The sequence below is a fragment of the Ciconia boyciana genome, chromosome 1 (assembly GCF_034638445.1).
Source record: "Ciconia boyciana chromosome 1, ASM3463844v1, whole genome shotgun sequence".
NCBI classification, from domain to species: domain Eukaryota; kingdom Metazoa; phylum Chordata; class Aves; order Ciconiiformes; family Ciconiidae; genus Ciconia; species Ciconia boyciana.
In genome coordinates, this window is record NC_132934.1 from 21396732 (window position 1) to 21411219 (window position 14488).

General features: G+C 37.4%; 1 protein-coding gene across 5 annotated transcripts in view; it reads right to left on the reverse strand.

Moving 5' to 3' along the window:
• BRD1 (bromodomain containing 1) overlaps positions 1 to 14488 on the reverse strand; it is a 65823-nt gene that overhangs the window by 31077 nt on the left and 20258 nt on the right. For all 5 annotated transcript variants that reach the window (XM_072860298.1, XM_072860290.1, XM_072860274.1 and 2 more), the window contains exons 4-7: positions 8022 to 8153; positions 3649 to 3777; positions 2510 to 2822; positions 1447 to 1707 (exon numbers count right to left, since the gene is read on the reverse strand). In XM_072860298.1, coding sequence (XP_072716399.1) covers positions 1447 to 1707; positions 2510 to 2822; positions 3649 to 3777; positions 8022 to 8153 — 835 coding nt within the window. The remainder of the gene's footprint in view (positions 1 to 1446; positions 1708 to 2509; positions 2823 to 3648; positions 3778 to 8021; positions 8154 to 14488) is intronic.

Genomic DNA, 14488 nt, shown 5'->3' on the forward strand with positions numbered 1-14488 from the left:
TCAACTCTGGATCATGCTCTTCATTAAGCCTTTTTTAAAAAGTGTGCTGTAAATATAAGAAAACAGCTACTGCACACTTTTGGACTATTTTTTGCACAATAGCTGCAGTGAAAGGCTGTCTCAAAAATTTTAAGCTACAAGTAAAAAAAGTTAGTGTATTTATTATCTCTCAAAAACTACATTCCTAAAGAACTATATTCATTAGCATCATCACTTAAAGATTAAACACCCCCTCCTCCCCCAAATCATTAAATGTTTTAAGAATAATTAACGGCCTCAGAACAAGCATGCCGATTCACATACATTTTTTCTATTATTGTCGTTCAAATCTCAAGCAAGTTATATGTTTGAAAAGCATTCTCTTAGTCACACTAAGAATTAAACATCAAGTTGCTGTTTGAATGGCAGTTAAGGACAGTCATTTTATTGACTTCACCTTCCAAAAATTTTGACAGCTGCACCAGACACAGACTGTTTTATTTATTACCATGCTTCCACTTTCCCTTGAGCTCTTTCCTCCTCCCATGCAATGCACTTATTCAAAATGAAACACGTCTCTCACTCTCCTAAAGAAAAATAGGTTAGCTTTTTAGAGAAGAGCTGATGGTGAAACAAACTCAACAGAACTTTTTTTTTTTTAGAGAGACTAGATTTTCTTTGCATCATTTAAAAATGAGCAATAAAGACCTCAATAACTGATTTAAAAGCTAAGAAAGCAAATACGATATTCAACTTAAATATAAAGTTAGGCCTTTCTAGTATATTGCTCTCATTGAAATCAATGGGAATGAGCCAAGAGTAGATGCAGTTCTGAGACCAATGTTTTGAGGAGGAAGAGAAACGCAAGGGGAAGTGCTGGTTAGATACGGCTGACTTGATTCTACAACATGAAGTTTGTTAAGTCTTATCAAGTTAGATTTAAAAAAAAAAAAACAAAAAAACACACACAACCAAACCAAAAAACCCAAACAAAAAAAAAAACCCAAAACCCCCAACCCAAATCTACCCTCTACCCTCCCCAGAGTCTGGAGTAGAGAATAAAAAAAGCTACAAAAGACAGTACAACAGCCAGAGTTTTCAGCACCATTGACCTAGGCTCACATGATCCCTAATACATATTTCAGCATTTAAGTCGATTTCCAAAAGTACAAAGATGTTCTCCACTCAGGCATTTCCAATTCCTTTTCATATGAGATTGCTTGTACCTTCATTTCTTAACACCTACATTTTTAAAAAGCCTTGCTACTGTGAAAAATAATGGAGGGATGTTTTGTTTAAAAAGATCATTCCCATATTCTTAAAATATTTGTTGTAATTAAGTGGCTATTTGTCCATTTAAAAATTAAATATAATATTCATTTATTACACTCTTTAATTCACATGATTAAAGCACCTGACTGAAGAGGTTCAGAACAGTACTGATTTAAACACGGTTTAAAGTCTTACCTTCTTCTTCTCCGTCTTGTTCTAATGCTGTACTTTCTTCTTCAAAACTTCCAATACCTGATTCTATTTGAGGAGCTTGGTTGTGTTGCTGACTTAGTTTGTTGCGAATAATGCTGATTTCTTTCTTTAACAGCTTTGCTCTTTTGCTCCTTGACCCACTGGATTTCATTGCACAGGTGAGATCAAGTTTTTCTAGCAACTCTCTCAGCTGTTCTTCCAAGGACATATGCGCTCTGTTTGCAGGATTCAGTAACCTATCCACTGAAGTCAAAATATGTATAATTGAAAATGTGTTAGTGTATCCCAGAATATCTCCCAGAATAATAATACCAACAGGAAGGATAAAAAAAATAAAATTAACTTGCCAGAATCAAAAAACATCATCAAAAAGCTACTTAGATTACAGTCTTAGTAGCTTCACCGTTACCAGTGAAGAAATGTTGAAACGAATTCCTACTATATAACTACTATTCTTCTTGGTCAGCATTTTGCTCAAGAAAACTAAGTAGTAGAACAAAGAATTAAAAGGTCACAAGGAAGACAACCTTCCCACCCTAATAGATTATTTCCTTCTTGTCGAAGAGAAGGGCAAGATTATGGTTATAAAAGAAACGTGTTAATTATTCTCCTTCACTGCCAAAACCTCAGAAAACTGATATGTATGTCAAAAGAAGTAATTTTAATTCCTACTATTATAAACGTGCTTGATGTTTTAATTCAGTAGATTATTTAAGAATGTGCTTAAGTTTATGTGCACTGGTAGTCATTTTCCATGACTTAACAAGCATATACAATCATGTGAAAGAAAGCGCTCAATTTAAAAACCTTTTTCATGTATCTTGTTAAATTAGGCTCTGGCATTGTCAAAATCAGTATCTGGATAACAGTTTTTCAATGACACATCTAGTAGAATAGAAACACTTGAATCTTTCAAGCAATGTTTTTAATGGAGGGGAATCTAGTCAGCAAACTGAACAGCAACAATCTTAAACAACTGTATGGAATGTACACACTGTGTGTAATGAAAAATGCAACTTTTAAAAAGAATCCAAAAACATCTTACCATCTTCCCAAGAGAAAGGCTGGGGTGACTCAAGTTTAGGCCGTTCAGGTAAGTGCATTCCAGTTTCATTATTATAACCGATTCCTTCAGCATCTCGCCTAGCTTGCCTGAGAACTACACCTCCTTGATCTCTTAACCGCACTGCAGCTCTATAGAATATTGTATCTTTTGCATTGTATTTCATACAGTTATCTATGATAAGATTGAAGTCTTCTTCAAACTCACTGAGGTTTTTATAGCCTTGAGCATCTAACCGTTTTCGCATGGTAGAGAAATCCATAGGATGTTTAATATGATCCAAATAATCTGGAACCTTCAAATAAATATTTAAAACACGAATGGGTAAAATTGTCTTATTACAGACAAATTAACATTAGCACTGATCCACATTTTCTAACATATTTTGTAACACCTCAAATCAAGAACTTCAAAATGTAGCTCAGAATTGCACATCTTAATATTGCAAACATTTGCACGCAAACAGAAGTTCACATATTACAAGATTCTGCATCTTAGGTAACAAGTTGGAGGTCTACTAACAGATGCTGAAACTTCATGTTTTTAGAATTCTGTGTTTTTATGTACATATTGTACGTGTATTTATGCATACACATACTTATAAATGTATGTATTTATACATATGTACACATATATACATGTGTACGCAGTATATGCACACATGTATATATACACTTTATAAAGACATGTATAGATGTCTACATGTTATACACATGTATAAATGTGTTGTATATGTACATATGCACACATACACACACACACGTACACTCTAAGTTTATCTGTTTTCCCCCTGAATGAAAAGGAATTTCACCTGCAAGTTAAGAACACAGTATCCACAATTCAATTTTTAAGACACCCTTCAAGTTTGCTTTATCAAATGATCTTATCACAAAAGATCAACGCGCACCCATGTTATTCCGTACAACTATTTCCCAGAAATTATTTTGGTATATGAGCATCAACAGACTTTCATAGCAGTAACTCATAACTCACAATGTAAATTACCAGAATAGAGATTAAAAGGTAACACTGCTCCCAACTCTGCATGCAATGATTTGTTTCTTGTACTTAAGAGCCACCAAGTCATATCTAAATATAAGGAAATACAGCTTAAAAAATACCTCTTTAAGGTTCACTGGCTGAGCAAATATACGAGCAGAATCCTTTTCCTGCAGCTGATCCAGAACTGAGCGCAGAAGTACAGTGAATGGAGTAAGCTGAAGTTCCATAGCAACCTGCTCAATCTTCACCTAAAGTAATAATTATCCAATTGAGCATTTTTCATTAAGATACTGTTTTAAAGTTGTTTTGCAGCAATAGTAAAGTACTTTAGGTATGAAACACAATATAAATATACTTTAAGTAAATGAGTTCAATGCTACTTTCAATATCATTAGTTGGCATTTGTCTGACATACATTTTCAGCGGATGACTTTACTTCAACTCCAGCTTCTCAGAACTCAAATTTGTATTTTATCTGTAAATGAATTTTGTTCCATTTTTTAACTGTGTTTCTTTTATTTGAAAAGATGTTACACAAGAACAGCTTCATATTTTGCCAACAACACAAAAATAAGAACAAGAATTTAAAGGTAACATGTTTAAAATTAAATTTCAGTTGCAGTGACATATTCAAAGTGCAAAAAGATAATGTGATGAACATTTACAGGCTATACAAGACCAAAACAAAGAGTAACTTTAAAGACAATGTTCTATGTAAATTCCAAGAAAATAATTTTAAAAAACAGAATCAACAATATCTTCAAATACCTGACCATCCTTCAGAATTTTCATTATTTTTGACAATATTTCAACTCCTTTATAGTTTTATTTTCAGACCACTTAAAGAGTTATCAACATTGAAACAGTCGTGTTATGGCAAAAATAAATTTTTAATGATACATTAGTGGTGTGTGTGTATACATATAACATAAACATGTAAACAAAGTATACATACGCAAACACACACACATAAAATACATGTGTATAAATAATAATACATAACACATGTATAGCAAGTGATATGTGAATGTACAGGAATGATGCATGGAACTCCAGAAAGCACTCAAGAATTACAAACTATATTAGCTTGCAACGAATATTCACAGCCTGCAAAAAGTAAAAATGGAATGGTGTTCTTATTTATAAGGACAATTAAAGACTCGTAAGTGCAAACATTTTGCTTTCACAGTTTTCATAAAAAATGTTATCTTTCTGCATTATTGCTTCCTCAAATCTCTTCTCCCAGCAATATTAACTCTAGAATGCCGTAAGACTTAGATGCATCTTGTTTTTTTTCTTTTTTTGGTGATAGAAGAATAAAATTGCTACTCAATATAGGCACATGTATTGGGAAAACCTGAAGAGATCAATTTTTCTACAGTTCTTCAGAAACTAACTGTCTTTGCAATTCTGACAGAATGGCTTGTTAAATAATTTATTGACAACAATGCACGCAGCATGGGCAACAAACAGGAGTTGGAAGCCACCGTGCTGCTAGAAAGCTACAACCTTGTTGCCATTACTGAAACTTGGTGGGACGAATCCCATGACTGGAGTGTGGCTGTTGATAGCTACAGGCTGTTCAGAAGCAACAGGTGAGGAAGGAGGGGCAGAGGGGTTGCCCTCTACATCAAGAAATGGATAGAGTGTGAAGAGCTGTCTCTGAAGAATAGCCACGAGCAGGTCAAAAGCTTATGGGTAAGAATTACAGACCGAGGCAACAAAGGGAACCTTGTGGTTGGTATCTACTACAGGATGTCCGATCAAGGGGAAATAATTGACGAAGACCTTCTTACTCCAGCTACAGGAGGCACTGTGCTCGCAGGGTCTCGTCCTGCTGGGGGACTTCAGCCACCCCAACATCTGCTGGAAAAGTAGCACGGCAAGCTGTAGGCAATCCAGGAGACTCCTGGAGTGCATTGAGGATAACTTCTTAAGCCAAGTAATAGCCCTACCAGAGGGGATGTGATACTGGACCTGATGGTCACCAATGCAAGTGAGCTCATCAGCGACATCAAGATTGGAGGCAGCCTGGGCTGCAGTAATCATGCACTGGTGGAGTACACAGTCCTGAGGGATATGGGTCAGGCAAAGAGTAAAGTCAGGACCCTGAATTTTAGGAAAGCAAACTTCCAGCTCTCCAAGGAGTTAGTCAATAGGACCCCCTGGAAAACTACCCTCAGGGACAAGGGAGCAGAACAGAGCTGGCAGATCTTTAAGGACGCTTTCCATAAAGCACAAGAGCTCTCGATACCCAGGTGTAAGAAATCAGGAAAGGAAGGCAAGAGACAGGCACGGATGAGTCAAGACCTGCTGGTCAAACTAAAGGGCAAGAAGGAAATGCACAGACAGTGGAAGCAGGGACAGGTAACCTGGGAAGAGTATAGGGACACTGCCCGGTTGTGTAGGGATGGGGTCAGGAAGGCCAAGGTGCAGCTGGAGCTGAACTTGGCAAGGGATGCAAAGAATATTAAGAAGGGCTTCTACAAGTATGTCAGCCAGAAAAGGAAGGTCAAAGAAAGCATACCACCCACCCCCCCACCCCCCCACCACCGATAAGCAAGACTAGCAAACTGGTAACAACAGATGAGAAAGCGGCTGTGGTACTCAACTTTTTTGCCTCACCCTTCACTGGCAACCTCTCTTCCCACAGCTGCTGAGTGGATGGAGCTCAAGGCAGGGACTGGGGGAGCAAAGTCCCTCCCACTGTAACAGAAGATCAGGTTCATGACCACCAGAGGAACCTGAACATACATAAGCCTATGGGACCTGACGAGATGCATCCCAGAGTCCTGAGGGAATTGGCTGATGTAGCTGCCAAGCCACTCTCCACAATATCTGAAAAGTCATGGCAGTCAGGTGAAGTCCCTGGTGACTGAGAAAAGGGAAACATTGTGCCCATTTTTAAAAAGGGTGGAAGGGAGGACTCTGGGAACTACCAACCTGTCAGGTCGTAGTAGTAGCTCCCGACTACTCACCTCTTGCCTGGGAAGATCATGGAACAGATCTGCCTAGAAGCTATGCTAAGGCACATGGAGGACAGGGAGGTGGTACGAGACAGCCAGAATGGCTTCACCAAAGGCAAGTCCTCCCTGACCAACCTAGTGCCCTTCTATGATAGAGTGACTACACCAGTGGACAAGGGAAGAGCTACCGGTGTCATCTATCTGGACTTCTGTAAGGCCTTTGGCACGGTCCCCCACACCATCCTTCTCTCTAAATTGGAGACAGATGGATTTGATGGGTGGATAAGGAATTGGTTGGATGGTCGCATCCAGAGGGTAATGGTCAATGGCTCAATGTCCAGATGGAGATCGGTGACAAGTGGTGTCCCTCAGGGGTCCGGATTGGGACCAGTACTGTTTAAGATCTTCATCAATGACATAGACAGTGGGATCGAGTGCAGCCCCAGCAAGTTTGCAGATGACACCAAGCTGAGTGGTGCGGTTGACACGCCTGAGGGACAGGATGCCATCCAGAGGCACTTGGACAAGCTGGAGAAGTGGGCCCATGTGAACCTCATGAGGTTCAACAAGACCAAGTGCAAGGTCCTACACCTGGGTCAGGGCAACCCCCAGTATCAATACAGGCTGGGGGCTGAAGGGATTGAAAGAAGCCCTGTGGAGAAGGACTTGGGGGTATTGGCGGATGAAAAGTTGCACATGAGCCAACAATGAGCGCTTGCAGACCAGAAGGCCAACTGTATCCTGGGTTGCATCAAAAGAAGCATGGCCAGAAGGTCGAGGGAGGTGATTCTGCCCCTCTACTCTGCTCTGGTGAGACCTCACCTGGAGTACTGCGTCCAGCTCTGGAGTCTTCAGTACAGGAAAGACATGGACCTGTTGGAGTGGGTCCAGAGGAGGGCTGCAAAAATGATCAGAGGGATGGAACACCACTCCTATGAGGACAGGCTGAGAGAGTTGGGGTTGTTCAGCCTGAAGAAGAGAAGGCTCTGGGGAGACCTTATTACATCTTTTCAATACTTAAAGGGGGCTTATGAGAGAGATGGGGACAGACTTTTTAGCAGGGACTGTAGCAATAGGACAAGGGTAGTGGTTTTAAACTTAAAAAAAAAAAGGTAGATTCAGACTAGATATAAGGAAGAAAATTTTTATGATGAGGGTGGTGAAACACTGGAACAGGTTGCCCAGAGAGGTGGTAGATGCACCATCCCTGGAAACATGCAAGGTCAGGTTGGACAGGGCTCTGAGCAACCTGGTTTAGTTGAAGATGTCCCTGCTCACTGCAGGGGAGCTGGACTAGATGACCTTTAAAGGTCCCTTCCAATCAAAACAATTCTATGATACTATGATAATTTTATATATTTTAAACAGTTTGCATGAGTGCACGCATGCACGTATGTTTCTTGATCCTACATGAGGATTAAAAAGACAAACACTGAGGTCTTTCTATTGCAAAAACAGCGTGTGAGAATACTTAAACTATCTCTCCTTCATAAAACTTTCACCAAGTTAAAAGGTACTCCATTTACCTGTTCTCTTTTTAATTTTTCACGCTTACGTATAAGTTCAATCAACAAACGTGCCCTTTCAAGATCATGGCGCAGCCTTTGCCAGTACTTCAATTTTTCTTTTAAGGCTTGCATTTCTTCATCATCTTCTCTCTAAGAAAAGAATCAAAAAGTTTTCATGAAATGAAAAATGCTAACCTGTTTCTATAAGCTAGTTTTATGCAATTATTCACATCATAGAACGTATTCGCAGCAAAGGAGAAACCACTGTCTTATAGTTACGGCACTTAGTATAAGCTTCATATTGCAATAAAAGAAAACTTCTGGTCAGGGTTATCTCCTGGAGTTTCTCAACTGTCTAGCTGAAAACAAAATCTATAAGCTGGAAAGCAATTCTATGGTGAGGGCTATTTACATCAGTAAAAGCAACGCAGCAAACAGCAACCTAGCAGTATAACAAGCTGCAAAGTGAGTTTCAGTATTTTTACATCAAAATCTAAACCAGTTGAACATCATCAACTTCTTCAGAAACTCAAGGCTGGTAGAAACAAATTCTTCTTGTGCTCAACACAGTCTACCTCCCCCACACTCAGGAGAATTAGAACACACTTGTAACAGAACTAAATCATTATGACTTCTGAGGACAGGAAATTAAAAGCAGTTTATTAAATAGTATAGTAACTTCAAATGGTACTGCAAATGGGTAATGCAGTAATACAACCTTTCAGTGAATGGATGAAAGAATTTAATTCACACATTTTTAGGAAGAAGTACTGTTTAAACACTTGTAGTATTTAGTTTGATTTGTACATGCAGAAAATGGAGCCTTTCTTGCTTGTTTTTACTATTTTTCAGAAGAAAAAGAAGGATATTGGAATACTACCTATAGTATTCAAATTATATTGGTAATTCACCAGAAACAAGGCCAAAAAAAAGTAGAAGTCCTGGTATTAGTACCAAGTACACAAAAGAAACATCTGCTTTGGAAAATGATTACATTTAAAATGAGTATTTTGTAAAAGAATCTCAGAAAGAGATCCAAAGCTTTGTATGCTTGCATGTAACTAGCATAATGCAATATACATTTGACAGAAGAAAAAAAAAAAACAACCACCAAACCACTACAACTACTTAAACTAAAACAAACGAACAATAAATTTCATAACTTATATAAAATAGAAGACAGGAATAAAGAAAACTGGCTAAGCAGATGAACAATACCCAACTTACAAATTGTTATACTCAAAGCAAAAACCTCCTTAACAGAAGGAGAATGTAGAAATACCATAGGTCCTCTAAAGGAAACTTATGCAATTTTCCAAACAGAAGGTTCTAAAAATAGAATTGCAAAAAATGGCAGTCTAAAAAAATACCTAATAGATCTGCGAGTGCTATGATTCTATAATCTGCATTGTATTTTATTGCTTTCTACACTGTAAAAGTAAAGGCACGTACCTGTGGAAGCTATTAAATTAGTTTTATTCAAATCTCTGACTTCACTGAAGTTGAAAATCCTTAACTATCTTTGTATTACAATATAGCAATCTGGAAATAACAGTTTGTTCCTCTTTTAAAAAAAAAAAAAAAAAAACACAACGAAAAAACCCCCCAAAAAACACCAACAAAACCCCACCCCACAAAACCCCACAAAAAAAAAAGATCAAAAAATTGTAGCTAGAAACTTATAGTTCCCTTTCCTAATGACTATTACTACTGACAGAATTTCTTTTAAGGAGTTAAGTCTTGACTTAGACACATAATAATTTAACTGTTGAGGGTCAGAATAGTTCAAAGTGAATTCTGACAGAACACATTAACATGCACACTTTCAATTTCTTAAAATTCTTCAGAGACTCACTGAATTAGAAAGTCTACACTGCCACTAATTGCTGTTGTCCTACACCCCTTCATCTCTTGAGTACAGATCCCATGTATGGAAAAGCAACCTAACTGTTAACTGACATAGCTATACAATTTTTTCATAGTTTTACTGTTTTTCAGGACCAAAATTAAGCTGTGGCTATTGCTAAAAGTGGAAGGCTTGTCCTCCCTTTGCTCGCAGCCATTCGGAATCCACTCTTTTGCCCTATGTAATTGCATAGTTCATGAAACTGGGGAACTGACCCTGCTGAAAGCTAAGTCAACAAAACCATACCAGTTTTAGGGTGGGTCAGGAAACTTAAATACAGCAAGAAAAAAAAGAAGTTACTTTGTTACGCCAGGTCTTGGGGTAGGTCATTAGAGACTTAAGGATTTGGCTGAATCTGAAGGTGCAGTTGCACTTTTTTTTTTTTAAAAAAAAAGATTATTCTTTTAGTTGAATCAGTTGTTTGACCAATTTCGTTCCATAAAACAGGCAGGTAGGTGTAAATCTGCAGATGTGACCCAAAGTATCAAGAGTGCCTTGTTTGCTTTTCTTTGTGCACACATACACTCCCTTCTTGAACGTCGCTCCGGCTTGGGGATTAATAGCAAACCTCCGAGTTTTTGACACTTCTATGCAAAGTAATGTTGGCAGACATGTTTATAATAGCTAAGATAAACCCACTTTACCCTAACCTATTTATTACCTGACATACAACATATGCCTTAATTAGATTAAAAGATCCAGGCAAGCTGAAAAGAGGATGATGCACTTGTTTCCAATATCTAACTAGTAAAAACTTGGATAAAAAGAGTTACTTTCAAAATTTTTAGCTTTCAAAAGCTTTCTGAGAAATAAAATTTCTGTTAACTTCCTGGTAAAGAGCTCTTCTTCCAAGTCTGTCTTTCCATAACAAAGCCAGAAAGTTTCTTCTGGCTGACAATACAAGAAAAAATTTAGAAGGAAACTCTTGTGGTATTTTCTGATGGACTTAATTCTTGCTGAACACCAAATACTATCTAGAAAAGCTAAAACTGACACATTTATTAACAGTGAGGGAAGAGGGAAACACTTCTAAGTCTACACACAGAACATGCATCAACTGGGAACCGCTCTTCAGCTCCAGCTCCCTCCATGAGTATGTTACCAGTCTCTGCATACTACCAGAAATACTGTCAAGTGTACCAACAGATCACTCCTTATGCTGGATGTGAATACATGGGGACAGCCTCACTCCCTACAGGGACTGTAACTTAATATGAGCCAAACAAAAATAGAATTACAGTGATGAAATTGGATCTTGATCAATACAGTTAGTTTTATGAAGACCCTCTGCTGGCACTTGTATGCTAATTGGTCAAAACCATTTTGTGGTTGCAACTTGTGTTTTTACTGAAATCTTCAGTGCAGATATGACCTTAGTCACCAGCACCTTCTGTTTATTTCTCAAAACAGCAGTTTTTAACCAACCTCCCTACAGCAGCAACAAGCTACTAAACTTAAATTTCATGCCTTATTTTTATTCAAGCATTCTTTAAGTACAGAAAAAAAACTAAAATAATGGGGATTTATTAGAGTATTTCCAATACCTTTCCTGAATTTCTAGGTGGAGAGAGAAGTGACAGTATAAACCATTCTTTCAGAGGGTTCTTTGTTCCTGCAGATGGTGAGGTAGTATATCTTTTTGCCTGGTTTGGAACTGTTAGTTGATGTAACATCATCATCAAAAGCATATCATAACTGAGCTCTGAAATACGTTCATTAGGAAGTAATTCTAAATCTCAGAATGCTTCCCCCCACTACCAAACCTGTTCTAGTAAAACAAACATTAGAGAGGGATCAAAATCACCTTCCACTAGGCAAACTGAAACCATTTTCAGGGTTTTGGTTCCTCATCTTAACATTTCTTTTCAGTTTTAATAATCATCATCATCATCTCCCCTGAATCTGTATTACAACAGTGTTTATGTTCCTTTGATTGACTGAAACCTGTTTAGGTTTCTTGACGTTCTGACCTCTCACAGAAAACAAGGTAAAAAGAATTTTCCCATCTAGACCAAAACGAACAAAATAATCATCTATATCTCGAAATTCTGAGGCGTTCTCACAACAGCTATGCCATAGCTGTTTATTGAAGTCTTCATTATGGTTTGGCTTATACTTGGAGTAACGAAGATGACTAATGCATCAAATGCTTTGCAGTTATGACTACTTTAATAGGTATTATAAATACATATTGAAGATGCTATGGAGAAGACACAATGTCATATACAGGACACTTGCTACTCACTGAAAAGCACTACCCACACATTTTTCATCAACAGAGTAATTTAATGCTCAGCTTTGCTTGAAACTTGCTCTTTCTTTAAAAGACAAAGTTAATTTCAATTATAAGTTTTCAAGCATAAAGTCTCACAAGTGTCCCAATTTTTAATAAACCAATATAAAGCTTCAAATTAATTTAGAAAATATTTTATTTTGTTACTTAGAGAATACTGCATAGTTCTGAAATTAGAAAAGAAAAAAACCAAATAGTTTGTACAGGAGTGCAAACAGGCAAAGGGATTTTAAACAGCTCTTATCCAAGGCTCATTTTATTATAATCAAACATCAATTATAAGAATAATTTTATTTCAGTAGTTACTATTTCAATATTTAGAAATGCTGCAGTCTCATCATGCCACTCCAATAGGAAAAGTACTTCCCAACTAGCAAGTATAATTTTTTCAGGCACTAACTATAGTCTAGGTCTACACTGCCACATGAGCCCCGCACTTTCATGCTTGATTTTATTATTTTTAAGGACTTAAGCTCATTTAAAAAAAAAAAAGTCTACTATCTGAATAAATTTATTTCAGCTATTATTAGGTAACTGCCAGGCACCACTTTTCAAAATAGGAACTTCTCATAGAGAATTAAAAGATTAATCAACGATTAAAAAGTAGAATACCAAATATTTTAGAGGAGTTACAACCCAAAAAATAGTATTAAAATGAAGTAATATAGAAGCAATGAAAGAAAGATAAACAAGTGGCCAATTTGTATTCAGAGTTATCCACCTAAAAGAAATTCACCTAAATTCCACCTAAAAAGAATTTGAGCATCTCAGCTATGACAAAAGGCTGAGGTAGCTGGGACTGTTTAGCCTGGAGAAGAAAAGGCTCAGGGGGGGAATCTCATCAGTGTGCATAAATACCTGAAGGGAGGGTGCAAAGACGACTGAGCCAGGCTCTTTTCAGTAGCGCCCAGTGACAGCACCAGAGGCTATGGGCACAAACTGAAAAACAGGAGGGTCCCTCCGAACATCAGAAAACACTTTTTTTTTTTTTTTTTATGTGAGGGTGACTAAGCACAGGCACAGGTTGCCCAGGGAGGAGGTTGTGGAGTCTCCACCCTTGGAGATATTCAAAAGCTGTCTGGACATGGTCCTGGGCAACTGGCTCTAGGTGGCCCTGCTTGAGCAGGGAGGTTGGACCAGATGACCTCCAGAGGTCCCTTCCAACCTCAACTGTTCTGTGAATTATTAATTAGTTTTTCTCATGAAAAGCTAAGAAAAGAAACACACACAAAAAGGACAGATCAAATAGCTAGAAAGTAGTGTTGACCATGGTATTTTTATGACTACATCAATTAATGACTTATCAGCAAATAGCAACATAATTCAAACAAGAATAATAGTAAAGGTTTGGAGGGGAAAAAAATATCTCAATTTAATACAAGTAAATAATTATAAAATGCATTCTTAAGTTCTAGAGGCTATTTTACAGGAACAATTCCACTGGAAGTCAAACACCTGGAGAATGGAAAGAACACAGCCAACTACATTTTCAGTTCAATTAAAAAAGGTAACTGGGATGCAGTAGGAATTTCCACATCATGATGCTTCACAGCATTTCAAGGTCTAAACACATGGATGCATATACAGAATTCAGAAAAGAAGTTTTAATTATTTTCAAAGCCACCCAGTGACTTGAAACAAAAACAATAAAAGACCTGCCAAAATCTCTAATGTCACTGAAGAGCTGTTAATGTTCCAAAAATGGGAAGCAGTGTTCATATTACAAAAATGGGAAGCAGAACAGTACCGCTTTCTGAATCTGATACACATCTGGAGTGACTGTTTTTCAGCAATTCTGAGTGGTGAACGCGTTCAACTTTAACCAACCTAGATGTATTTTAGAAAGGATGAGTTTTACTTGAACAAAATATCAGCCTAAATTTATGCTTGTCTATAATCCCACTTAACTATGCCAAAAGCGAAACTAAAAGTTGAAACAGGTCTTTGAACTTCTTCAACAACTTACTCTTTGTTCTGTTATTACCAAACCAGGTGGGCAATAAGGATCTGAATTTGAAAACCGTAAACTAGCATGTCTAACCTTTACTCTGTAAAAATCCCTGTTTTTCTCAGTTGTAAGTGTCAAAGATGACATTTGCAAATGTCAAAGATAAGGTAAGTGTCAAAGATAAAATTTATTTTTTATCTTACTAACTCATAGGACATTATACAATGAGTTCCAAAAAGACACAATACTAGTCAATGAACAATGGTATTAGGATAGTTTTGGTGACAGTATTTTTGTGAAACATTTAAGCGAAAGAAAAGAACAACCCACACAAATAT